The sequence below is a fragment of the Conger conger genome, chromosome 5, assembly GCF_963514075.1.
Source record: "Conger conger chromosome 5, fConCon1.1, whole genome shotgun sequence".
Classification (NCBI taxonomy): Eukaryota; Metazoa; Chordata; class Actinopteri; order Anguilliformes; family Congridae; genus Conger; species Conger conger.
The window spans coordinates 19983191-20010953 of record NC_083764.1 but is presented as its reverse complement, the minus strand read 5'-3'; the positions used below and the strand labels follow the sequence as shown (position 1 = coordinate 20010953).

At 42.6% G+C, this 27763-nt stretch overlaps 2 protein-coding genes across 4 annotated transcripts; one reads left to right on the top strand and one right to left on the bottom strand.

Annotated features, from left to right (window-relative positions):
* The first annotated feature begins 8669 nt into the window (after positions 1 to 8669).
* LOC133128795 (protein LBH-like) lies at positions 8670 to 16397 on the top strand. 2 transcript variants are annotated; one of them, XM_061242585.1, is made up of 4 exons: positions 8735 to 8742; positions 8863 to 8901; positions 11181 to 11280; positions 14335 to 16397. In XM_061242585.1, the coding sequence occupies exons 3-4, from the start codon at positions 11206 to 11208 to the stop codon at positions 14542 to 14544; spliced, it is 285 nt and encodes a 94-aa protein (XP_061098569.1). In that variant the 5' UTR covers positions 8735 to 8742; positions 8863 to 8901; positions 11181 to 11205; the 3' UTR covers positions 14545 to 16397. The 2 variants fall into 2 exon arrangements, with proteins under 2 accessions (XP_061098570.1, XP_061098569.1); XM_061242586.1 differs by lacking the exons at positions 8735 to 8742; positions 8863 to 8901 and adding an exon at positions 8670 to 8724.
* A 4108-nt stretch (positions 16398 to 20505) lies between these two features.
* On the bottom strand, positions 20506 to 26092 carry LOC133128714 (protein yippee-like 5). Of its 2 annotated transcripts, XM_061242434.1 has the most exons (4): positions 25848 to 26092; positions 24294 to 24427; positions 23096 to 23261; positions 20506 to 22124 (listed from the first exon to the last, which is right to left on the bottom strand). In XM_061242434.1, the coding sequence occupies exons 3-4, from the start codon at positions 23234 to 23236 to the stop codon at positions 21900 to 21902; spliced, it is 366 nt and encodes a 121-aa protein (XP_061098418.1). In that variant the 5' UTR covers positions 23237 to 23261; positions 24294 to 24427; positions 25848 to 26092; the 3' UTR covers positions 20506 to 21899. The 2 variants fall into 2 exon arrangements, with proteins under 2 accessions (XP_061098418.1, XP_061098419.1); XM_061242435.1 differs by lacking the exon at positions 24294 to 24427.
* Positions 26093 to 27763: the final 1671 nt, after the last annotated feature.

Sequence of the window (27763 nt, the reverse complement as noted above, 5' to 3'; positions counted from 1 at the left end):
TATCAACCAAAAAGGTTTGAAATACCACAAAACTGGATCTACCCATCTTGAAGGTGTATCCTTCTGTGGCACATGTACAGTATACAGACATCCATGTAGACAAACAGCCTCTGAAATTAACTGTGAACACACCAATTTAACAGCTAAATTGGACATAGCTTTAGACACTTGACATTTTGGAGCATAGCTCTAAAATACAAAATCTTTTGATTTTAAAATTCAGGCTAACCACAAATTATGGTGTATTTTGTTACAGGAAAAAAAGCCAGGAATGAAACTGACTCTGGGCCTCCAGGTGAGTATTCTGAATAGTCCCAATTTTTGTAAGTATTTACTTTAAAAAGAAACTTCGTTTTGAAGTTGAAAATGTATTTTTTCCTTTGAGTTCTCGGTTTCCCAATTCTGCTTTAGGAAAGAAGCCAAGGCTTGAGGAACCTGGTCAGATGCAAGTCCAAGAGGCCAGGCATGAAACAGACAATGGGTCCTCTCTGAGTGAGTATTCTGAATGCGCAGCAATTAAAGGAGCACGGTCACACTTTTTCACTTAAGCTTATTTGGATTAAATACTTAAATTTAATTTTTAAATTAAGCATTTTTTAAATCACCGTCAGTGTAGGTGTTTCCTAGATTCGCTCAAACTCCACCCTTGAACACAAATCATGATATCATGAGAGGCCTTGTTGCCCAGTGCAGGGTGTGGCAGTGCAGGTAAGGACACAAAATTAGGTATTCAAACGAAAACAGAAGGATTTGAATCAGTCAATTTCAAACAAAGGTTCTTCCCAAAAACAGGGTATTTCAAAGAATACAATATTACTTCAAGTCAAAATATTAACTGTCAACAAAACAGTGTTTGACCTTCCTCCAGGTTTCAGAGTGTCCTTTTTGTCAAAATTTTCACACACAAACTACTCGTTCTCCTCTCCCCCTTGATTTGTTTGGCCGTCTCCCTTTTTAAGCTCCTTTCGCCTGCCGCAATCAGGTGGCTCAAGCACCGGCACCTGTCTTCTGCCCCGTGTTGGTTGCTGGGATGTTGAGTCGTTGGCCCGGCGGCCATTTTGTGTTGTTGTCCCTCGGGTTGCCAGCAGATGGTGTTGTGAGCCCGGACTCCATGCCGAGCTCAGACCTCACGTTCCCACGAGCAGTACCCCACGAGGAGGTGTCTCGGAGACGAACTCTCTTTTCCTTTAAGTGTCTTCGAACGTCCTGGAGAACTGGTAAGTTCTACTGAACTTCCAGCCCAGTCTCGAAGTGAAGTGGGGTGACGCAACGCTGTCATATGATCTCCTGTATTCACTGTATTCCTCTAAAAGACCCTTTCTTTATTAATTCACCCTCTCTCAGATATGATTGTAGTCAGATATACTTTATTATAATCAAAAGAATAGAGTTATACAGCTCACAGGTTAAATATCATCTTTCAGTTTGCTAATCACATACATTGCTTTATATTCTTTCAACCGTATACCGGTGCCTTTACGTACTTCACATAAGGTTCATATAGCCCCTTTGTTTTTCTAATTCACCTTTCCACCAGATGTTAATGTCAAGATACACCCTTCAAATATCCATCCTCTTTGGCCTTTACCTTATCCTATAGCTCCCCCTTCAGGGAGATAATTATATGAATTATAGAAACAGAAAGGAAACTTAGAACTTTAAATCACCTAACAATGCTACCTTCTACCTTATAAGTAATATAAAATATAATTACCACCCATGCCCTAAATATAGCCGTCTCGTGCCGTCCCACCCTCCTAGTCAAGCGAAGTCCTAAGAGCCCTTTTTTTAACGTCTAAAAGCTCACTTCTTATATATCCTGAAACTTGTACAGAAGTGTATTTATTCTGGGAAGAAATTCATCCAGAAATACCCATTATACCGAGTGGGACAACACTAGGTCTTGCAACTTATTTAATGAGCCTATTCATCACTGTTATCTGCCTCACTGTCATAGTCTCTCCTGGACTCTCTCCACACTTTGACTTCATACAAGCCAGCAGTAGGTGCCCTCCACCAGCTCAATACATTCTTCAGGTGCTCTTTCTTGTGGCGCCTTAAGGGATCTATAAAGGACATCCAACTAATAGCCGAGTGTAATTCATCCCCCAACTCGTCTACAGTCAGTCCTTTGAATCTATCCGACAAATTGTCAGTGCTATAATCAGGGAGGCCCTTAAAGCCTCTTAATCTTCTTTCGGTATTAACATCCCTCCCTTCTTCCTTATTTTTCCTACATTTTTCCATCTCCTCATACTCTTCTATTTCCCAATCATCCACATTGTTTTCCTCATCTTTTTGCTTTAACCAGGCCTTATGTTCCTCCCCTGTAGGAGCAAGCCCACACTTATGAATTAAGAATGTTATTATATTCACCGTTTCTGTGAAAGCCAGACCCCCTAGGTCACCAATCACTCGTTCGGCATGTTGAGTCTCCTCCAAGGTCATGCTGGAACACATTCTATGCATGGCCTCAGTCAGACCTTTAGCCTTGCTCTCTAGTACTCTAAATCTAAGTCCTCTGACTTCAGACTCCTCAGTGTCCATAAACGGTTGTACATTTGTCTTGAACCACATATTTTTCCTATTTTTACTACCACCCCACTGGCGTGTGCGAGGGGTTAACAATGCATTCCTGCCCAACCCATCTTCCGTCAATCTCTCATCTGGCGGGCCTAGGGCCGGGTCCTCGACAACGGGGACATAGTGACCATCAATCACCTGTCCCCTGGTGATGCCACACTGGTTTATGGATGGCCACCAATCCAGGCGAGCATATAAATATAACGGAACTTAACTTGGCTAGCCTGAGCGATATGACGGACAGCTCTGACTTCCCCAAGTTAGAGAATTAACTGAAATACAACATTACAGTTTTGAACCGGAATTCACAGAGGCAGAATTGCGTTTGTGAAAGAGACAGACATGGAAAGAGGCAGCCGAAGCTTACAGTTTTCTAGCAGCTTATTATTGGCTATTTGAATGAGTACTCCATGGCGAACGACTGGGGAGAGGTGTAAGAGTTGTGCTGCCATCGTGTGTAGTCTCTACAGCATGTCAAAGATACCCTTCTCCCAGGTCAATGGTCACTATTTTGGATTTCTGGACATAACGATAAGCTGTCAAACACCTGTGTGATTCATGTGATAAAGTAATTGTCCCCTTAGTTACTCAATCAATCAATTTATCTAAATTTAACTGATAATTTGATTGAGTTGATTGAACAGAGCCAAGCCTGATTGCAGCCAGCCCTGTTGAATCTGAACTTCACTCATATTGAACTTTACCATCAGTGTGAAGTAGTCACCACAAAGTTTCTACAAGCGCACTATGATATCAAATTATAGGGAGCATTTGTTTGCGGTTATTGCTGGTGAAGGTGATGCAACCAGTTAAGGCAGTTACTTTTTCACATGGGAGCTATGGGTATTTGACAGCTTGTTCAGTAAATAAATGAAATGATATTTTTAAAACGTGCTTTGTGTTTTTTTGGGTACCCTTATCTGATATTGCATTTTGTCTGAAGATCTGAATCCATTCAGTGTGCGAAATACGCAAAAATAGAGGTAGTCAGGAAGGGGACAAAAACTTTTTCACAGCATTGTACTTAATAGTAACAACCAAATCTGGCAGGCTAGCCCAAGTTTTCACAGCCCTTTCTACAGTATATATCTACAGTACCAGTATCTCTTATTTTATGTAAAGTTAGAGGACATTTTTATTTGAACGTAAAAAATAAAAAATAAAAGTGTCTCAGTGGTATAGAATAGATAACCCTTGCACTGCACTGGAGGCCTTGCATTAGCACCATATAGGTAGGGATTTGTGTTGCATTCATTCCATTTTTCACTGTGCAATTTTCTCTTCCACTGTGTTTGAGCATCGGTGACTTTGTCTTAATAATATGTAGAGTAATTTGGGGTTTTGGCAAACAAAGCCCAAGGGTTTCCTTCAAGAAGAGACCCGGATTGTGCCTGTTGTCAAAAGGGTTCAAGAATAGTAACCATTTTATTTGGGTATGTTTGTATTAAGAAAATGGATGGTACATATGGGGTTATTGCATCACGATTTTATTTATTTGCACTTTATTTGATGAAATATTTTATTTGATTGCCTTTTATTTTTTCAACATTTAATTATGCAATTTAATCGATTCAGCATATGGTAATTGTTCTTACTTCCAGCCCTCATACTGTTCTGCCCTCCATACTGTTCATCAATAAGACCAATGCATTCTGTCATGCCACCTTTCAATCTATCTTATAAAAATGCTCATTTCACAATGTTTATTTTCTAGATTTTGCAGGCTATACTCTCTCCAAATTGCTGGAGCATGTTGAGGACCAAAAGAAAATGGAAAGTCTGGCTAATTCATTGGAACTAAGACTTGAAGACGGAGGGATGAAACAAATTGAAAGCTTGCTAAAGGGTCGTGGGCTTAAAAATGATGTTCATTTTAAGGCTGAGGACTTCAGGAAAATGTATGTCAACAAGGTGCTGAAGGCATATTTGGAATCCGAAAGTCAGGCAAAATTTCCCATGAAGGCTATTGATCCATTTTTTACAGAGAAAAAGGATATTTTAAAAAATTCTGAGCTTTCAAGAATCCAGGATGAGCCAGGGAAGAGAAATGGCTGTACCGGAGTGATGCAGAACTGGAACTGGACAGAACCTTCTAAAACACAGGAAGAGAGTTTTCACCAACACAATAACACAAATTCTTGCTCCCCTATATCAAATAGCCCTGGAGTCCAGGACATGATAACTATGAACACAGAATTATTTCTCCCCGCAGTTCAGTGTACTGCCTCTCATCCCAGCATAATTTCTAGAAGGGAAACCGACTTAATCTTACACAATTCACTGATTGGGTCTTGTGACAGTGGTTATGATAGTTTAACCCAGCAGTGTTCACTGAGCTTCCCCGACCCACCACAAGAGGCCCAAAGAGAATTGGGGACTGGAATAGGGACGCTGATCCCACCATCAGAACGGAAACAGTCAGACCCTGATGAGGCTGCTAATGGAGCAACAGACATGGCAGTTAAATCTGCAGCTGCTACCTCAGTAGCTACACCTAGAGCTACAGCTTCAGCAGATACAACTGCAGCTACACCTGCAGCTACAGCCTCAGCAGCTAAACCTGCAGATATAGTGTCAGCAACTACAACTGCAGCTACATCCTCAGCAGATACAACTGCAGCTACAGCCTCAGCAGATACAACGGCAGCTACATCCTCAGCAGATACAGCGTCAACAGATACAACTGCAGCTACAGCCTCAGCAGCTAAACCTGCAGATATAGTGTCAGCAACTACAACTGCAGCTACATCCTCAGCAGATACAGCTTCAATAGATACAACTGCAGCTACACCTGCAGCTACAGCCTCAGCAGCTAAACCTGCAGATATAGTGTCAGCAACTACAACTGCAGCTACAGCCTCAGCAGCTACAGCTTCAGTAGATACAACTGCAGCTACACCTGCAGCTACAGCCTCAGCAGCTAAACCTGCAGATATAGTGTCAGCAACTACAACTGCAGCTACGTCCTCAGCAGATACAGCGTCAACAGATACAACTGCAGCTACACCTGCAGCTACAGCCTCAGCAGCTAAACCTGCAGATATAGTGTCAGCAACTACAACTGCAGCTACAGCCTCAGCAGCTACAGCTTCAGTAGATACAACTGCAGCTACACCTGTAGCTACAGCCTCAGCAGCTAAATCCGCAGATATAGTGTCAGCAGCTACACCTGTAGCTACAGTAGCAGCAACTAGAATTGTAGATATAGCCTCAGCAGATACACCTGCAGCCTCAGCAGCTACAGCCTACGAAGCTACAGCCTCAGGAGCTTCACCTACAGGTATAGCGTCAGCAGCTACACCTGCAGATATAGAATCAGCAGCTACACCTGCAGATACAGCCTCAGGAACTGTAGCTGCAGATACAGTGTCAGCAGCTACAACTGTAGCTACAGCCTCAGCAGTTACAGCTTCAGCAGATACAATTGCGGCTACACCTGCAGCTACAGCCTCAGCAGCTAAACCTGCAGATATAGTGTCAGTAACTACAACTGCAGCTACAGCCTCAGCAGCTACAGCTTCAGTAGATACAACTGCAGCTACACCTGCAGCTACAGCCTCAGCAGCTAAACCTGCAGATATAGTGGCAGCAACTACAACTGCAGCTACATCCTCAGCAGATACAGCGTCAACAGATACAACTGCAGCTACACCTGCAGCTACAGCCTCAGCAGCTAAACCTGCAGATATAGTGTCAGCAACTACAACTGCAGCTACATCCTCAGCAGATACAACTGCAGCTACAGCCTCAGCAGCTACAGCTTCAGTAGATACAACTGCAGCTACACCTGTAGCTACAGCCTCAGCAGCTAAAACCGCAGATATAGTGTCAGCAGCTACACCTGTAGCTACAGTAGCAGCAACTAGAATTGTAGATATAGCCTCAGCAGATACACCTGCAGCCTCAACAGCTACAGCCTACGAAGCTACAGCCTCAGGAGCTTCACCTGCAGGTATAGCGTCAGCAGCTACACCTGCAGATATAGCATCAGCAGCTACACCTGCAGATACAGCCTCAGGAACTGTAGCTGCAGATACAGTGTCAGCAGCTACAACTGTAGCTACAGCCTCAGCAGTTACAGCTTCAGCAGATACAATTGCAGCTAAAGCCTCCACAGCCTCAAATGCAGCTACACCTGCCATTTCAGCTGCTACAGCTGAAGCTACAAACTCTGCAGCTTCAACTGCAGCTGCAGCCTCAGCAGATAAACCCGCAGCTACAGCCTCAGGAGCTTCATCTGCAGATATAGTGTCAGCAGCTAAACCTGCAGATATAGTGTCAGCAGCTAAACCTGCAGATATAGCGTCAGCAGCTACAACTGCAGATACAGCCTCAGGAACTGTAGCTGCAAATAGAGGCAGACCCGACTATGGCAATCCTAAGAAACAACAAGGTGGACAAGTACGTAAAAAGTCAATACTGACAAATGAACAAAAGGCAGTTTTACTCAAGTTCTTGATGAACCAAATCCCCTTAGGAACCGATCAGGAGGAGGAACTAAAGAAAATGAAAACTTGCATCACAATTGTGGACTTCCGTGAACACCCGTGTTACCCTTTACTGAGGGCTTACGACTGCATAGTGTTTCGTGACCCCAAAACAAACCAAAAGAAACTTGTCGAAATTTTTAATGACGATGCCTTCAATAAGAATAACGAGTTGAATGTGAAATGCAGTTTTAAAGTGCAGTTTCACATGTGGTTGTTGGAACTTTCTGAAGCAGTGGTTCTCTCAGAAAAAAAAAAAAAAAATGTTAAGGTGAAGTCTTTCCAAGCAGAGGAGATTACATTTCGGCAGTACCTCCATGATGTTGTTGTTCCTGTTCTGGCTATCTATAAGAAAGCTCAACTGGAAAATGAACTTCCAACCTTTAAATCAACCTAATGCTAAGGAGGAGGATTTTAACCAGACAACTATATCTCCCCTGTTTTTCTAACTAAATAAGGTAGGAGAAGTACAATGTCTGAACACCAGAGCAAGTGGATCAAATGTTAAACTTTATAGGTTCAGTCTGTGATGGGTAAGGATATTTATGATGGAGCCATAAAGGAGAATAAACTGCATCTTTCAATCAAGCAGTTGCAGAACCCATTTGCTTTTAAGACAAATAAAGATGTGAATCATGTCTTTTTTATATTTTAAAATGTAATTAATAAAAATCTCTTGTATTTAATTATGCAATATGTTTATTCATTGCTCAGATCTATGTTGCCTGCTATCATTTTGTTTTACTCTTAACCGTATGAAATTTGTCAAACTAAATGAAACTGTTTATTAACGATGTGTTGATTGTAAATCAGATATAAATGTGATTTGTCTTGACATTTGTTATTTTAATTATGTGTATGCATGATTTATGTACATGGATGGATTTGCTTTCTATTTTCCCCTTTGTTGTTATATCTTCATGCTTTATTAGTAACAGTTGAAATAAAAATGATGTGCACTTTTTCATTGTCTTTTTCTTTTCTTTTTTTATTGGTTGTGTTGTTATGTGATGTGTGTTTAACTATGAGATTTACAGTATGTCAAACAGAAAACGTAGTTTATTTTCTTTCCTCTGGGTGGCAGCCCAGAGCAATGCTGTTTTCCTTCAGTGCATATAACCTTGTGTGACAAGACATGCAAGGACAGAGAAAACATAGGCATAATCCATAGGACCTAAAGTCCATGGACCCCATATTCATATTCCACCCCACTGTATATCTGTATTTTCGCGTTGTAGATGTATTTGCTTAATGCTGATTGTTACTACTGTTATTGCAATCACTCTTGTGGATGTGGTGACTTCATGATGTCCGATTTTTCCACTGAATTACTATTGTCTTTCAGTGTATACACACAGGCAATCGAGGTCTGACAGAGTTGCAGCTCAACATTCTCCATGTGTTGCGGCTAAACATTAATGAATGTTCACACGCATTGTTTCTATTGTTACCAATGAAGTGCTGGTTCCCTTTTTTTCATGAATGAATCTGGGTGCTGCAAGCTATGATTGGCTACCTGTGTGACTGAGCTGGCATTTGTTGTGCGTTTCTTCCTATTGAAAAATGTTCAGGCTTGGTCGGGAACGGGAGGCTGCAGCAGTAGGGCACGCCCCTTACTATAAATTCCAAGCTGCCAAGAACGTCTTTTGGACCTGTAAGTAGGATTCGAGAGGTGATTATTTGCAGTTGTCGAACATAATTTCCAATTGTGTGTATAGCCTTGCTCGCGTCTATTGATTCAGCCTTGCTGATTGTATGTGAGGAACGAATTTACAAATAAATCTAACCGCAGGTGTGACTTCACGTCTGTATATTGTCCACAATTTCAACGGTAAGTCCGTGTTTATGTTTTGTTACTTTAATTTTACGTTTTAAATTGATTTATTTTTAATATTTTATGAATGAGGTATAAATAGAAGAAACTTTGCTGTTAAAACACTTATTGGTCGCTGTTTCCCTGTTACAAATAATTTGTTTAAAGGATAGTGTGTCGATTTTACTGATTGTCCCCGAAATTACGTTGTCTCACAATATACTCGCTATTATGTCGCTGCTGACCATGCTAAAGATGGGGTCGCAATTTCTATAGTGATGGGTTCTTATTTTTGTAAACCGTAGCCTATTAAAACATGTTTTTAGATGGCTTATTTGAAATGAACCCTGCACATGATTATGGATAGCATGATTATTGGTTTGGGAAACTTACACAAAGACGTTCCGTTTTGGTGTCTTGTAGGTGGAGGCAGATGTAGAATATTGTGTCGGCGAGGAGTTGCCTAAAGTTTTGAGCATAATGGAATTGCGCTCTTTTGGTTAAAACTGAACGTGCGTTCACATACTTTGTTTGCACTGTTTATGAGTACAGGGAAGCGTAGGATAGGTCGTATCGCTCATGACAACAAAAGAAGACCCTCGATCCTCAATACTTTTCTACCACTGCTGTTTGTCGTTATTTAATGCTTTGCAAGATAATGTTGAGCTTGTGTCTGCAGCAGGACGTCCGACAGCACCTTGTTTGTAAGTTTATATTTGCATAAACCAACCAATGCTGTAGCTTTCTACAGAATCAAGCCAAATGAAGGCTATCCACATATTAATATGCTTTCATCAAGACACAACAAGGAAAAAGTAAACGGCCGATCTAAGATCTCTGGTATTCCCAGCAGTGGTATATTTTGGTCTATAAGATGACAGGGCTAATAAATATGAAACACCCAGCTAAGTCACTGGTCCTTAGTGCACTGACATGCCTTATGAGCTGGAATTAAACCGTCATCGTCCATCGTGTGCCCAGTGTCTCATCTTGCAATAATGACTTTGTGCTTGTTGTTTTCTTGATAATTGGCTAAATTAGGTTATGTGACTTATTTTTTTTTTTTTTGCATTCTTCTGGGAGCTTGTGGTCTTTCACATTTTCATTCTTGAAGACACGTTTACCAGATGCATACCAGTAAATCATCCTCATGCTTGCCATTTCCTTGAACTGCTTTTTCCCCCAGAATCTTTCCATTTCACTGCGCTCATAGTTAAACACACATCACATAACAACACAACCAATAAAAAAAGAAAAGAAAAAGACAATGAAAAAGTGCACATCATTTTTATTTCAACTGTTACTAATAAATGTCCATTGATACCGAAATGATTTCTTGAGCCTGCTGTTCTCTCTGCTGGTCACTATTATGTAAGATCCACTCCCCAACTCCATCATATGGCAACATGAGCTCCACCCCTTTAGTTTATTATAGTAATTTTACTTTAGTATAGTATAATAAATCTTTCTCTCTCTCTTTTTTCTCTCTGCGTGCTCTGTTTCCCTTCCATTGCGGTAAAAATAAGCCCTGTATAAATCAAGAAGAGGTGTATTGGGAATCTTTCCACATCCTGCTTTCTGCTTTTATATTTAGGTTTCCTGTAAATTCTTCCGGAACTGAGAGGACCATGAACATAGGCCCTTTTGTGCTGTATACTCGCTTCTGCCTGTGTTCTGCACAGGTAACACAGGGTCATAGTGCCTTCTGTGGTTATTGGGGTACGCCTGCCACTGGTTTGTGTTGTGCATTGGCTTAGGTTGTGGAGTCTATTATGCGTAACTGTCACCTTCCTGTCAGCTTTGACCAGTCTTGCCATTCTCCTCTGACCTCTCTCATTAAGAGAACAGAACTCAGAAGCTCACTGGATGTTTTTTTGTTTTTCGCATCATACTCTGCAAACTCTAGAAACTGTTGTGTGTAAAAATCATTCCATGGTCAAAGTCACTTGGATCATATTTTTTCCCATTCTGATGGTTGATGTGAACATTAACTGAAGCTCCTGACCTGTATCTGCATGATTTTAAGCATTGCACTGCTGCTACACGATTGGCTGATTAGACAATCGCATGAATAAGTAGGTGTACAGGTGTTCCTAATAAAGTGCTCAGTGAGTGTAGGAGCCAATAATTCTGGAGCCCACTGTAAATGAACGTGTACTGTTATTATCCTTTTCCTTTCAGTTTTAATAACTTTCCTTCCCTCAGATTGTTGTCAGTGTTAATGTACTGCGCTCCTCATTGTTAATAAGAACCGGAATAAATAACTATTACTACTATTTATTTGTCCTTTCTCCCAGCTCTCTGTTTGTGACTGGTCAAGAGATGACCCAGGTGATGACAAGCACCCCTATGGAGGACCTGCATCATAGTCCCAGGGAAGACCGGCCTTCCTACCAGGTACAGTCTCTCTGCACTGTGTGTGTGTGTGTGTGTGTGTGTGTGTGTGTGCATGTACACTCAGTGATCACTTTAATAGGTAGACCTGTACACCAGCTTGCTAATAATATTTAATGTGGCCACAACTGCATAAAAGCATGCAGACGGGGTCAAGAGGTTCAGCTGTTTTTCAGACCAAACGTCAGAATGGGGAATAAATGTGATCGAAGTGACTTTGATGATGGATAATGGGGCGGCCTGTAGCGTAGCGGTTAAGGTATATGACTGGGACACGCAAGGTCGGTGGTTCTAATCCTGGTGTAGCCACAATAAGATCCGTTGGGCCCGTGAGCAAGGCCCTTAACCCCTCCAGCAGAGGATTGTCTCCTGCTTAGTCTAATCAACTGTACGTCTGCCAAATGCCAATTATGTAATGTAATGTAATGGAGTGATTGTTGGTGTCAGACAGGGTGAATCTCAGAAACTGCTGCTCTTCATGCACAACAGTCTCCAGGGTTTGCAGAAAATGGTGTGAAAAACAAAAAACATCCAGTGAGCAGCAGTTCTGTGGGCAAAAACACCTGAGTTACAGTAGCTGGAAAACTGCACAGAGTAAAAGCCGGAACAGTTTCGGGTGAAAGAAAAGCTTTCTGTGCTAACTCATTCTTCTCATGAAAGCCTCTCTGCATTTATTTCAGTCTCAGACTTTATATGGTGCTTTTATTATTTATTTTCTTTCACCTGTCATCATCTCATCATGGTGCCCAGCCAAGCCATCCCCTGTCTTTTGTGGTGTGGGAGTCTGAGCTGTACAGCTTTCTCAGAGAAAGGGCAGAGAAGGGAGGGCCCGGCTTCTTATCCTGCCACTCCAGCTGCTGTCCCAGGGGAGCGTGGCTACTCCAGCCCCATGCTTTTCCAGGATGGCCTTAGGCCAAGGTCCAAAGGTCTGTTTTCAAAGTAGCATTACTTTATGGTGATGTTTTTTTGAAGACGCACCAATATTTTTTCCGTGTTCCGTGCTAGTTTTTTAAAGACCAGGAAATAGTCTAATGGAATGTTCTGTTATTGGGAAGAGGGGCTTAGTCCTGGATTTTGTGACATTGTCTGAAAAAGCTACGGCTGTGTGAATTCCATAGAGAGCATATGTATGGTGTGTGGGAGTGCAAGTGGATGCACAGTGCGTTCCACTGCAGACCAACAAGTTATTTTCTTCTCGCACCCCAGCTGTGTCCTGCCTCACTCTCTCTTAATATCAGCCACAGGGGGACTTGGCACCCGGGCGCCTTTCTGCCACTCAGCTCTTGCTCAATTGCTCATGGTCTCCGCTCTGCCTCACCACAGCTGTTTGAGCGACTGTAACTGCCAGCCACTTCCCCATTCGTCTCACCATTTTCATTTCATTTCCAGGCCATTTTCATTGGCTCTTCCTCCCCGAGGGGCTCATGTGGGCGGATGCACGGGACTAGGAGCCCGTACCTTGTATGCAGCTCTGAGAGGCATTGTGATGTTTCCGGGAGAAAATAAGTTCCCACTATTCTAGCATTGGTGGAGGACTAGAACATTGTTGTTGGGGAGAGCAGGGTAAATTGTCACACTGTTCATTTCTCTTTTATATCCATTTTGTGTGACTTTGGTTTCAAATTCCTGTTTACATACTACACTGTACTACATACTACTCTGAGGTAAGGATGGTTTTCTTACTTTTCACCTTCAAAAGTAAAAAAGGCACTTCACACTTTACATAATAAAACGTTACAAATGTTCAAAATTATATTTTTGTAGAGGAGAGAATAAAGATAATAAAATATACTTTAACTGTCTGATGTTAAGCTGACCTTATATATAGATAATTAGCACACATTATACATTGACACATTGAACTTTGTTTCAAAGACTAATTTGCAGGAAAGGCGATGTCACAACCCCACATATGCAAGTTGTCACAAGTGCACACCCTCTGCTTAACTGTCTTTTAAATATGAAGATGTAATAAATATGTGCCTGAGACTTAATTCTTTCCTTAATTCGAGCCATTACACTACAGACGCACAGTCACGTGACACTGCTATTGGTCCAGGAACTGGGCTGTGTGACTCATGTCTGCTGCTGGGATCCTGCAGTCATGGAGCCAGGGTCTGTGCCCTCCTCCCCACTGTGTGCAGCGCAGTAGCAGATGTGGTGTGCGTCTTGTGGCAACCTTCATGCAGACAGTGTGTGTGAGGCATCTGATATACAGGACTGGTCTGAGCTAAGTGTCTCATTCCAGGCCAGGGGGTATTTCTCAAAGCAGGATTACCAAGTTAGCTGGATAACTGCATTGAATAAAACCTGGAACAGATCTTAAATCCATGTTTCAGATTTTGAGAAGGTTCCAGGTTTTACTGAGTGCAACTATCCCGCTGACTCAGTTCCTGCTTTGAGAAATACCCGCCCCAGGTGTTTCTCTTTCTCTCTTGTTCTCTCAGCTCTGGGCATCCTGTGGTAAACTTGCTTAGCCTGGGCTGTCAGCCCTGACTGCAATTTTGCATATCTCTCTCTTCTTTCTCCCTCTCGGTCGCACACTGAAACACACATAAAATGGCAGTCTAAGAAAAGCTGTGTCATTTTCCTCTTCTCCTGGGATGGGGAGAGAGGCATACTAAGGCCTTAGATGCAGGGAATTATAATGGGGTCTCCTTGGGATCTCTTGCTGGTTCCAGCACTCTTCTGCATGTATTCCCCAGGTACTTTTACTGATCCTGGCATGATTGAAGTGCATCCCAATTCACCGACAGACCAGTGTATTCAACGCTTTATACGGGAGTGCCATCCAAGCATGCAGGATCATACATTTTCCCTCAACCTATGAGATAATTAGCTTCTCCCTACAGTATGAATCCTCTGTTGCCCTGTGCATTAGAATGATAAAGTATTCCTCCTAAAAGTCTCTGCCAAATGTCTGAATGCTATCCCACAGAATTGTTTTAAATGCTTTTCTCATTATAATGGCCAATAATTTGCAGGAAAGGCTTTTCTGTACACATGGATTACATCCCCCTGACATACGTTGTCTGCGTCTCTGCGTCTGTCTGGCAGATCTTTCCGGACCCCTCGGACTTTGAGCGATGCTGTAAGCTGAGGGATCGGCTGCCCTCCATCGTGGTGGAGCCCATGGAGGAAGAGGAGGAGGAAGTGGAAAGCGGTGAGCTGCGCTGGCCTCCCAAAGACTTTCTGGTTAGGGAGGAAGAGGAGGAGGGAATGGGCAAGAGCGAGGCAGGGCAGCCAGCTCAAAACTGTAAGCACTAGAGGCACACCATGCGCATGGATACACACACTCACTCACACACACGCACACACACACACGCACGTATACATAAACAATGCATACTCGCTCTCATACGAATACACTGAGACATGCATGTGCGCATACAGATACACGTAAATGATGCGTACTCACTCTATTACAGACACACATGTGACAATTGCACACACACACACACAGGCACACATACACACACATACACACACACACACAGACTCCATTTCGTCCAAAGGAACAAAGAGCACCATGCCCTCTCCTTGCACCAGTCACATGACTGAAAGAGATTCTTCCTCCAAGCCATCACTATGGTGTCTTCCATGCGGAGTCCCATCTTCTTTTTTTCTCCATATCCGTGTACAGTATTTTTATGATTATTGTCATATGAGCATTATTATGCAAGTAAAACTGTGTGTCTAAGAAAGTGTGTACAGTAGTGTTTGTGTCTGTGGGTGGGTTTCTGTTCATATTTTGCCTAGGGCGGGGGATGTTTGAAGGGGCAATAGCACAGATGTATATTAGGAGCTGGTGAAGTTCAAGTTGGGTGATGAATCGCAAAAGAGGAGACCATGCAGGAGGCACCATGGGACGAGTGAAATATTTGCCTCCATCTTGTCACCATTTTCATTTACTATCGGGTTTGAACAAATGTCCTCTGCAGGCGGACAACATTAATGTGGCTCACATACCCAGCTTGGACTTAAGCTAGGTTTTGAAACAGCTGGTAGTTGGTTGGCCAGTTCAGACCAGCTACAAGCTTGACATGGTTTAGCTGGTTGACTAGTTCAGACCAGCTCCCAGCTTTACATGGTTTGATCAGCTCAAGCTATAAAACGGCTGGTAGCTGGTCCACCAGCTCAGACAAGCTACCAGCTCAAGCTGGTTGACTAGCTAGACCAGCTTGCCCAACTCAATTTTAAAGTCAAGGCATAGCTGTATTTTACAGCTGGGTAGTCAAACAAACCCCCAGTACCCTGATTTCAATTATGTTAAAGTCTGTATTGTCTGAATTTCCAGTGGTGAGATGGTACACTTGTTGAACTTGTTGTGACCTCTCTAATTACCTTGCCAGTAAACTAGAGACCGTAGTTTCCAACTGTTGTCATTACATTTCTGTTTCAACTTGTGACAATGTTACCGTGACACATACTGGGGACAAAGTCCTGTTTTGAGTCATTTTGAACATTGAACATCAAATATTGATGTCTCATTTTGATTCTTAAATATCATAGCACCTCTGTGCAAGATCTCTCCCTTCATTTCACTCTAGTCCTTAGATGGTATTATGTGAAAACAATACTGATTTATGGCTTTCGATTAGCATCAAAACCTTCAATCCCACAATCTGTTAAGTGTTTTCATAAATGGCATATAAACCTCAATTTGACCTTGTATACATTCTTCAATGCTCTGCACCCTGCCATTTGGGAAAGTAGTTTATTCATGGGGAAGGTTAATCTAGATGAGAACGATAAGGTCACATACTTTTCTGAGAAGACAATATAACCTATAGCCTCTTAGTACTACCCTTCAAGGTGTTCGTTTTTTTTTTTTTATCACACCAGAGGAAACTTTGTTGTAAAAGGAACCAAACTTTTGGGGTTTTTCCATTGCACTTCCACCCACTTGCACTTGTCTTTGTCCTAGCTGTCTTTTACTGAGTAAAATGAAGAGTGTGTCTGTTCCCTCTTTTTGTCTGTGCTGCCTCTGTTTTATTATTATGGCCATTTTTAAAGCTCAGGGAGATTGGATTGGCTGTCATTTTGTTCTTTCCGTTTTGGTCAAAGTGTTCAATCGCCTTCGAGTTTGTAAATAAACATTTGAAAGTTCTTTCCAACCAGGGAGTGTCTGGCTGAATGCGTGATGTGACGTTGTGAAGTGGTTTGGGCTTGAAAAGTGTGAATACAGCAGGAACTCTCAGACCTGGTCTCTAATTCTGTCTTCCCTAACCCTAACCCTAACCCTCTTTCTCTCGCACCCCTGTCTAAGTAACTTCCTGTCCCTCTTGCAATAAGCTGTACATTTCAGTATGTTTGCATGTAGGTGTTTGCACATGCATGCACACACACACACACACACACACACAGCAAATACCAGTGTAACTCCCCACCCCTATGCACACAGACATACTGGCCACTAAACACACCATCCCTTTTTTGTTCATAAGGGATTCTGTGTTTGCATTTTTTCTTATTACCCTGTTACCTTCAGGCTCTGCCTCACACTGTAATCAGCTTGAGCAGCCTGGCTTGATTTATAGGTGGATCCAGTGTCATCGTGTCCTTCGCGCTTCACTCGGTAGGTAGTTCAAGCCTCCATTTCCCTTTCCGTCAGCATCATCCCACTCTCGTGGGAGAGGCCCCTGTTACAGCTGGGCTCACTTCTGTCCGCAATTGTCATTGTCACAGCAAGGTTCCTGTTGAGTGGCTGGGATAAACAGCCTGCAGACTTGCAGCCACATCCCTCGGTGCCACGGTAGCCAGACCCAATTCGCTGGAACAGACTGAAAACATGACTTCAGCACTGTTTCAGTCATACATTTTGTACTGGTCAGCTGACACCTGCATGACATTATTGGGAAGATGATTGATGTACTTTATTGAACCCTGTGGGGTAATTTGTCCTTTGCATTTGACCTATCCTAATTACTTGGGAGCAGTGGGCAGCCACTGTGTGGAACCCAGGGAGCAATGTGGGGTTAAGGGCCTTGCTGAAGGTACCAAGAGCTGTGGCGATCTTATTGTGGCTACCCCAGGGCTTGAACCACCAACCTTCTGGATCCCAGTCATGTACCTTAGCCATGACGCTATGCTACGCAATATTCATTGTCATAATAATTACATTTAACTATGATTGATGTCATTTAAGAAGAAGATAAGCCACAATAAGCCACTGGCTCAGGCTAACCAGATTCCAAGGTCCTTGAGGTAGTTCATGCAGGATGATCACTGACACAGCTGACATTTCCCTCCTTCCTGTTTTCTACTTCCTGGAAACAGGCACTTCCTGCGCAAATGGGTCATGTTAAATTAAATGGGCAAAAAGTCTCAATGCATTCTTGATGATATATGTATGTATTTCCAGGATGTTGCTGAGTGTGGGTATGTCCTCCATGCAATTTTCCAATGGTATGGTGGAAGTGTCATAAGATGTCCGCCCAATTCTTGAAATTAGACAAGGAACAGCGCTGAATTAGACAGAATGGAGGAGGGATTGCGTTAGTCTGACACTGCAGTGTTGTCTGCGTATGTCCTGTAAGTTGAACCACTATTACAGACCTGAGTGGAGACACCGATATCTCTCACTGATCGTTCCTGGCATTTTTTCCAATGGAGACAATCTGACATCTGACACTGAGCTCACCTAAAGCCCCCCCACCCCACCCATAACTCCTCCTTTTCCCACCTGGGTCCCCATTTTAAAAATTCACGCCAGAACATGACCAGTGTATCCACACACATACAACCAAGACGATCTCTGTTTACACTGACATTGACCCCGTCAGTTCACTGACCTCATTTTTCCATCCCTTAAAACACCTCCCACAGGAAAACTATGCTTTCCTCTTTGCAGTCATTCTCACTATTTCAAATTATTTTCAGGATTTGTCAGAACTTTCGGACGTGAGAATTACGAGAACATTACTTGTTACGTAACTTTAAATAGCAGACTGTATAAGTTCAGCAAAGTGCAGTGTTCCAGAACTTTTCAGTAATAAAAACGGGTGTATGAGCTTGTCTATGGCATGTACATGTGCGACATACAGAAATATGAATCAGTTAAATAACAATTCAAAATGGTTTCTCTCATCTTGTTTGCCATCTGTACATAATGTAAATCGTGCATGCTCCCATGTCTGGCAGATACTGTCTACTGTGTACAGTATCTGTCATTAATATAAATAGACAGCTGATGTACCCTGTAATCTTACCTGCTTACCAGAAAGAAAGGAGGGTTGAGGGGATAGAAGGAACAGGAGACACAGGTCGAAGGAGGGATAGTGGGCGAAAGTTGGGGATAATAGGACAGCAGGTGAGAGGGGTGGATATGGAAGGAAGAAAGGACGGAGTGTACAACAGAGTGATTAGAAAACGGGAAGAAGAGAAATCACTAGGAGAGGAGACAGCCAGGAATGCATGAAATACTCAAACAAGTACTTAAAAAATAAACAACTTTAATAAATGTGTTCAGTATCTGACCCGAGTCTGGAGATGACAGAGGTTGACCGATGGGGAACAGAAAGTTAGAAAATTCCAGAAAACAAAAACATCTGGCTAAAAGAAGAGAAGATTGGTAGATGGATAGGAAGCGACAGCTTGAAATCCGGGGCGGGGGGGGGGGGGGGAGGGGGTAGCAGTCTCCAGATTTAATTTCTCCTGTCCTTTTTTCAACCCCGACCTTACTACTTACTTTTCCCTCTGCTTATTAATCCCTCTCTCGGTCCCTCCCTCCCCCAAAATCAACCTCTCTTATCTCATCTCATCTGGCTGCCTCTCTTTCCTCTCAAGAAGTGAAGGTTACAGGGGCAAGAATGTTTAAAAACAATAAACCCAGAGATTCTTTCCAATCAGGCCTTGTTAAAATGCTATTTATAGATGCCTTTAAAAATAAGCCAAAGACAGTGTCCAAAATTCAAATGGCTATCACATATACGTATACCACACACACAGAAGAAGCACAAAAACAACTATGCAAACTTCACTTGTAGTTTTTAGTCGTAATAACGTACCAGGCAATACTCATGGTAACGTATTCCAGTTTTTTCAGATTCACTCACATGGTAATTCACTTTGACTCACTCAGACAAATGCATTTAGATTCACTCACACAAAGGCACACTTATTCGCCTCCATTTGCCTACCATTAAGCTGGAAACAGTCCAAGCCAATGTCCTCAAATAGACAGTTACTGTTACCAGACAACAGTTAGCACACTTCAGTCCTCTGGCTCAACAGCACCCCCTGGTAACCATACAAGTTTCTGTGATCTGCAAGGAGGAAAGCCACTAAAACAGCACATGAATGGCATGCCATGTGTTCTGACATACGGATGTATATTTTACAGAACAAGAAGGTAGCTTCTTTTATTGTATTATTGACCATAACCTTAGCTCCTTCATTTTTAAGCATTTATTGTAAGACACACAGTGCCCAGTAAGTCACAAGATGAGATCAATCCAATAATAGCCTGGTCTATTTAATGACACAGAAAGCAAGCATGGCCAATTCATTTTCTTAGTAACTTGAGCACCTGAAAGTACCTAAATAAGCAAGAGGGATCCAGATATTATCCAAACAAAGAATTCAAAGGTTTTGAAGAGGAAAGGAGCAGATCATAATCAAGCTTGATTGTGGTCTGTAGCAGCCTGTAGTGTAGTGGTTAAGGTTAATTCCTGGGACAGGCAAGGTTGGTGGTTCTAATCCCAGTGTAACTACAATAACATCAGCACAGCTTTTGGGCCCTTGAGCAAGGCCCTTAACCCTGCATTGCTCAAGGGGAGGATTGTCTCCGTCTTAGTCTAATCAACTGTACGTCACTCTGGCTAAGGGCGTCTACCAAATGCCTGTAATGTAATGTAATGTAATATACTATAGTACTGTAGAATTGAAAAATGCCTTAAAAAAGCATGAACATGACACCAACAAGGCACCAACAGATTTCCTCCCAGTCTACTGACAATTAGCCTTGCGTACCAGTCTTGAATGTCTGAAGATCTCTCCGGAATTTACTGTCTGGGGTCTGTAGTAGTTCAACAGACACTTCACATCCACGTTTCCACTTTAAAACAAAATATTTTCTCATGATTTGCTTCAAGCTCACAAAATACTAATCTGGTCTTCATCAGGGAGTTTTATATCAAACCAATGTCTGCACTGTCCACCTACCTGCGTCCAGGATGAGCTGGTGAGAGAACAGTATGGGGTGTTCTATGAGGGAAATGTGAAGCCTTAGCAAAATTCTTTTTATTGATAACTCACCACTACAGAAGATCACTCCGCAAAGAAAAAACATCCTTGGCTTAAATTTTACCCAAAAGAAAGAAAGGCTAAATGACAGTAATAATATTGAGAACAATGAACACACTAACAATTATAGCATATCAATAATAAGAACACAGTAACATTACAAGCATCCATTTTTTAATTTTCCCAACTTCACAATGTTTGTACAATGCGATTATGGGTAATGTAGTCTGCACGGAAGTAGGACAGCTCTGTGTCCTGCAAGATGGACCAGTCCCAGTCCCCTTAGCCAATACTTTCTTTCATATAATGGATCGAAAGTATCCCCTGGCATGGCCTGTCAGCAGAGAGTAAAGGTGTGCGTGTAGAGTAAACAGGGAGCACGGATACCTCACGATATTGTTATGGCAAGCAGGACATCTTCCACAGACTGAACTGAGAACAGTTACTAGCGTCAACCACAGAAGAAGAGCAGTGGTGTTTGCTAGCCCAGTGCATAACTTCATAGAGCAAACAGTGAAAGGGAACCATGACAACCATGCCAGGCCTGCATACACAAAAACCTCAAGCTCCTCCAGTCTCGCTTTGTACTTTGAAATGTGTCCCTTTTACTCTGCTACCCAGACTACTGTAAGATAGCTTGAGTGAACGGCAACACACCCAAAGCCTTGAAACCTTTCCCTTGGTCTGGATGGCTACATGTACATTCTGTCTCTGCAAGCCAATGTGTGGGGCGAACATATCCACACAAGCACTTTGGGGCAGACTGCTGTAAAAGTGTGTGTGTGTGTGTGTGTGTGTGTGTGTGCAGCTGTGTGCTGTGTCCAGTGTGCCACAGCATGCCTTCCTGTGTGTGATCCAGTGTTGTGTTCCTGTCAGGTGCGTAGGCCTCCGTCAATGGGTTCTCGTGAAAAAGACTCCGGGAAGGAAGTGAACCTTCCGGAAGTATAATTGTGCTGAAATTATTATACATTAAGCAGTCTGGCCTTTGCATGCACGCATTTCAAAACTTCAAAATAAACAATCAGTCCAAAAAGAAAAAAAAGGCAAGAGAGTATACATACACACACACTCCTTTCCAGTTCACGGTAAATCATGAAAACGTTAAAATCAACTTTGTCTTCACAGCGACTATATCATGAAAACGTTTTAGAATTAAAATGAAAGAGCATAAAATAAATCCTATATGAGTATCTTTGTTTGTTTGTTGAATGCCATAGTGGGTATGATAGGCCAGGTGTTAGGTGGTTCGAAGGTAAACCCATTGGAGTCTCTGAGTGACAGGATGTTGGGGCTGTCAGCAAGAAGCAACACTGCAAGATCCAGCAGGGAGTATGGGAAGATGAGTTCTCTGGATGTTGACGGGGGCGGGGGCAGACTCAGGAGTTATCGGAGGGAACGTGCTCTTCGAAGCCCTCGCTCTCCCTGACTAGCGCCCTCTCCAGGATGACGCGGCCCTCCTTGTAGCGCTGGCTGTCCTCGGTTGCAAATTCGTAGATCCAGCCCAGCTTACTGTTGCAATTCTTACAGCTGACATCACGCACCATGTGTCTGCCCGTCAGCATCACGCGGTCCTGCACCTCGCTGTACTGCAGGTTCACCACCTGGGGGCGACAGCAGAGCATAAGATCCAAAGCCATAGACAACAATAATTCCAAAGGGTCCAAAGTGCTGGAACCCTATTGTTTCTGTTCAGTTTTGTTCTTTGTTAAACGTGAAAGGACACCAACAACTGTTAATTGTAACACTACGAAACATGGCACTTAGGTTATTGCTACGAGGCTTATCGGCCCCATGGTGGCGCTGTAACGCAGCCATTTACATATTAGCCCATGACTCCTGAACTCCTGGTCTTCAATCAAATTTATGCCAAACAAAATGTATATTCTCACAATCAGACTGTTTCTGGTCTTTCTCTGCTTTTGGTGGTATGGTCCTCAAATGTGAACCAGGATTTGTCCAGTGTTGTGGCTGTGACTCCACCGTGTTTTTAAGCTGATCAGGCACAGCTACAAGCATCTGTATCCACTTACAAAAATACATTTAGGTGAGAAAAAAAAGCTTCCACTGAGTTTGAAATTCCACTGAGTTTGAAATTCTGTTACTTTGTTTCAGTAATATTTTGAAGAGACCTGGATTCTGATTGTCGCCAAAGGGTTTAAGAATAGTAACCATTTTATTTTGGTAAGTCATTTTCAGGTTTGTGTTAAACATAGGGCTCCAATACATCATCATCATTCTGGCCAACAGGTAGTGGTGAATGAAGACGACGATGAACAATAAAATACAAATGAATTTCAAGAAAACGATTCAGTGAATAGATACGACTAAAATGTGCAGCCTGTGTACGCAATTTACATTTACGTCATTTGGCAGACGCTTTTAATCCAAAGCGACTTACAAGTGCATAGGTTCTTCCACAGGTTAAAAGCATCAAATCCATAACTAGCGCATGAAGAGCTGAAACATGCGTGAAGAGCGACATGCAATATTACATATGGGTTTACTATCTTACTAAAAACAGGCTTAATAACAGTGAAAGCGTGTTGGTGCGTAGTGAGGGCGGCGGCCGTGCCTTGTTGAAGAGGAAGGCGCGGCCGGTGGCTCCGGTGAAGCGTGTGGAGATGAGCTCCGAGCGGTTGGTGAGGATGGTGTCGCAGTTGGCGCATGAGAAGAGGCGCGTCCCTCCAATGTGGTCCAGGAAAATCCGCCCCATGGTGCCGTCGTCAACTGGGACCGACCTGCGAAACACACACACAAGCTGTGAGCAGAGCACCACTTGGCCAGGTTGGGGGTTGGCCAGTGGGAGCGGCTAGTGGTTAAGGTAAATGACTGGGTCACGCAAGGTCGGTGGTTCTAATCTCGGTGTAGCCGCAAAAGATCCGCGCAGCCGTTGGGCCCTTGAGCAAGGCCCTTAACCCTGCATTGCTCCAGGGGAGGATTGTCTCCTGCTTAGTCTAATCAACTGTATGTCGCTCTGGATAAGAGCGTCTGCCAAATGCCAATAATGGTAAATGGTAAATGGTTGGCATTTATATAGCGCCTTTATCCAAAGCGCTGTACAATTGATGCTTCTCATTCACCCATTCATACACACACTCACACACCAACGGCGATTGGCTGCCATGCAAGGCGCCGACCAGCTCATCAGGAGCATTGGGGGTTAGGTGGTGTCCTGCTCAGGGACACTTCGACACAGCCCAGACGGGGGATCTGACTGCCAGACGACTGCTCTTACTGCCTGAGCCATGTTGCCCCACATAATGTCATGTAATGAAATGTAATGGGTTCAATGAGACAGCAATTTTCTCATTTAGTGCAGAGAACAAGAGGGTGATACAATAAAAACAAGGAAAGTATGAGATATGGAGAGAGGAAAAGAAAGCATAAGATAGATAGCAGAGCAGATGGCCTTGTTGTTGGTTATCCCTTAGATATGCATAAACAAACTGAAATTTAAGATCTCTCAACTGTACCACCACACTTTGTTCCCTTCGTCTGGAGAGAGAGGTTATTATTGTCTGTCAAACAATATGGCCTGCTTCAAGTTGCAGTGGCTGGTTGGTCATCTCAGTGTCACCCATACATTGCACTCCACACTCACTATTCACTAAGCATATTTCCCCATCAGGCTGAATAAAGTATGACCTAAACTAACCTTCTTTCTTTCTAACTCTGTTGCTAGTGTTTACACCATGATGCACACTAAGAAGCTTGGCCAATCCATTCCTGCTTCTGCTGCTATGGCTTCTATCAGTATCGGTGTTGCTCACCTTCCTATAGGGTACCCAGACTGGAGCCCGTGTATCAGAATGCACTGCCTTTACAGGTCTGTGGAGCCGCAAAGCTAAAGGCAGCAGTCAGGCTTCAGCAACGACCGCGTCAATGTAGATGGGCCCGAATGTCCCTGCAAGACAGCAGAGTGCGACTGAAAGACATACAGCAACGCAGTGTGTGTGTGTGTGTGTTAATGTTACAGATCACAGTGACAGGGCAGTGAGTGTGTATGTGTTATAAGTCACACACAGTAGCCTAATATTGACGTGAATATCCATTTCACATTTGTATTTCAGGTCAGCAGCAGCAATGTACTTTGTGTCATTTGTTTTATCATACAATATAACTATTAGAAATTATTGTATTTGCTTAAGAAATTTTAACATTAAAAAATAAACGCAGCAGACTAGCATAGCCATATTTGACACACAAGACGCGTTTCCACCAATGAAATACTAACGGCTAGTTATCTGTGCGATCATTAAAACAACAATGTATATATCCAACAAAGGAAAACATTGATGTTCTTCTACGCGGGGAGCTTCTTATTTGTGTGTCAATAGCAGTGGCCATGCACAAGGACATTCGAGTTCACCGCTGCGCCACATCCTGCCGCGCACCAAGAGCTACACATCAGCTATGAAAATAGTGCTGAAATAAAAATGCGATAGCTATGCTAGCCACAGATCCTACCGATGGCAAAGAGAAGTCACCAGATCGCCACAAACATTACGAGTACGTAATATAATGTAGCGATTTCTAGACAACAGCATGCACGTCCTCACACAGTCCAGGACAGCGTGTGGTCAGAACAAAACAAAACAGACTCCGCGGAACGAGCCAATGATAAACGATCAACACCATTTTTGATAATCACATTCTAGGCAATATAATGAAAATCTATAACGTTTTTCCGGTAGCAACAGCCTCAGAATTGTTGCCCTTTAAAGCGGTGAAAGTGCAAATCAATGAAAAAACGGAAATAATAAAATAAGACTGGATTGCTATATGGCGAGGTACTCAATTGTATAATTTAAGTTGCCGTACCCGTTAAGGAGAAGCACGGTGCTCACCCCCCACTTTAACAGCCTATGACTTCATGTCTTGTGAATTCGCCGGGTGGCTAAAATCGACAAGAGCCATGCATCCGGCAATTAACAAGCCTATACAGGTTGCAAACGAAGTACTGTAACTATTAAGTTAAGGAGCAAACGTTAGCAAGCTATTCTAGCAAACGCTTAAAGCACAGTACGTTAGCTGTGTTAAAGTAAAAAAGGTTCGATGTCACGTTTGCTCAGTGTTGTCAGACAAACCAGCGGGTTTAAAAAAAAAAAAAAAAAACAGAACCAACAAACAGAATGGTGAGACAACATTACAATAACTATTTTGCGCAATACAAAGTAAATACTTGACAAACGGAATTGCCTTCCATCACCCAGCTCCCCACAAAGTACACATTCACTCAGCTTCAAGAACCTTTTTTTACCCCAAAACTTGGTTTGGTGGCAATGTCGTTAGACATTTGTTGACACACAACTCTAGCCTCTCACCTTCCGACGGGTTTTGCCGGGCTTCTATGCCCTCACTTCACACAGAATTGATATTTTCCGACGTATAATTATTCTAACTAGTTTCTCGACCCTATTCCCTTTATTTTTCTTCTGTTTTGCCTTTCTCTCTCTCTCTCTTTGTCTGTACAAGCAGCAGTATCGCGGTAGATCCGTTGTTTTCTGCCTCAGCTGTTCCCGCAGCCTGTATCAACATCCGGTATGGTGACGTAGCCCCGCCTCTTTGATCAGCTGATCGAAAAAGAATGAGCCGAATGAAGATTCGTCAGCAGTGAATTTATTGCGTTCAATTCGCTCTGTTACCCCAGTGTCAAACAGAGAAGTGCATTGTGCTTCCCATGTCAGTAGTTAACCGTAATTATGGAGTGTTCTGTGGCTTGGCAGGCTTATGATATAGCAAGGATATAGTAACCCTTCGAACTCCGCCAGATAGTTTTGTTTGTTTGTTTTGTCACGGGTTGTGCTACATTTTGTCCCGGTTGGGGCGAGCAATACTTCTAGGGTTGCCACCCGTCCTGGATTCTCCGGGACTGTCCCGGATTTTTGTTGTCTATCCTGGAAAAAAATAATGAAACGAAATGTCCCTGAATTTTTCGAGTGTTGCATACAGTAGTATTGCTGAATGAAATGTAGACAGCGTATCCAGTGTCCGTTCCTAAATGTAATGTAACAAATGGTGCAGAGACGTTATTAACCTTCACGAATTACACTCTTTATTTTTGTAATGAAAGAGGAATTGGCACCAAGCACAAGGTAGTTGCGCACCACATTCCTTCAGGCTCACGCACCCTCGAGAGCGATTGACAGTCCGGCTTACTCAGTTTGCCAGCTTCGTATGTGTCCAGGACTGAGGTGGCAACCTTAAATACTGCCTGTCTGTCAGTATGGGCACAAGGGGACAGAAGAACAGTCAATATTTTAACAAATATTTAAATGTATGTTTCAACTTGAAATCTCAAAAAGCACCACATGCAAGGCATCAAACGTATTAAAAATTGTTAGATTTTAATACTTGAGCAACAACACCAAATGCCTGCACATAATGTCACCTACCACAAGAGGGAGCCCACAGACAGTCCTCATGCAATCCTCTTTGCAAAACATTTAAATATAAATATCTGCAAAATAACCGTCTCATATGGTTATCTTCTGTGCTTGAAGACTTCAACACATATTCACAATAACATTACAAAACATGTTGCATGTATAAAAATGCCCTCTATTAAAATCTGACAATGTGCACTTTAACCACATGTGACATAAATAAATGATGGGTCTTCATCCCAAACATTATGGGGGGCACTGTATATACATTTCTGGACTATCACTGAGTGTATTCAGGAGCACACTTTCTGGAAGTAAACTGTAGTTTTAGGAAGTCCCACAGACAGGAAGAGACAGAGCCATATTTGGGTCCAATGACAGTCCAAATGATCAGAGAGGAATCGTTATGGGCTTTTTATTATATATATATATATAATATGTATATATACATACATATTACGACACTTCTGCAGTACTGTTGGAAAACAGTATGGAGGATAAAGTATGTTTAGTAGACAGTACATATTTTGACACAGTAGTTTAGAGACTGTTTCAGGGAAACCCTGGACATACGCATATCATACAGGGATTTTAATTACACTACATTTAGGGAATATTTCACCTATTTGACCATTTTCTCATCCAATGTACACAGTTATTATACTCAATAGTAGGCATTAGCTGTAATGGAGAAGGCCTATGACTTTCAGACTTCAGGCAGTTATTTAATTCAAAGGAAGTTATTTTTGGTCCCCAAAAATGGGGAGACTATATATAAAAAGTGCTTTAATTCCTACGCAGATAACCCAATGTGGATGTAATTTCCTTCAAATTAAAGCTGACAACCTGCAATT

Excerpts from the sequence above, each read along its gene's own strand:
- LOC133128795 (XM_061242586.1), top strand. The coding sequence starts at position 11,206 with ATGACCCAGGTGATGACAAGCACCCCTATGGAGGACCTGCATCATAGT. Across the intron at positions 11,281-14,334 it reads AAGACCGGCCTTCCTACCAG|ATCTTTCCGGACCCCTCGGA; the intron begins GTACAGTCTCTC and ends TCTGTCTGGCAG.
- LOC133128714 (XM_061242434.1), bottom strand. The coding sequence starts at position 23,236 with ATGGGGCGGATTTTCCTGGACCACATTGGAGGGACGCGCCTCTTCTCA. Across the intron at positions 22,125-23,095 it reads GCGCCTTCCTCTTCAACAAG|GTGGTGAACCTGCAGTACAG; the intron begins GCACGGCCGCCG and ends TGTCGCCCCCAG.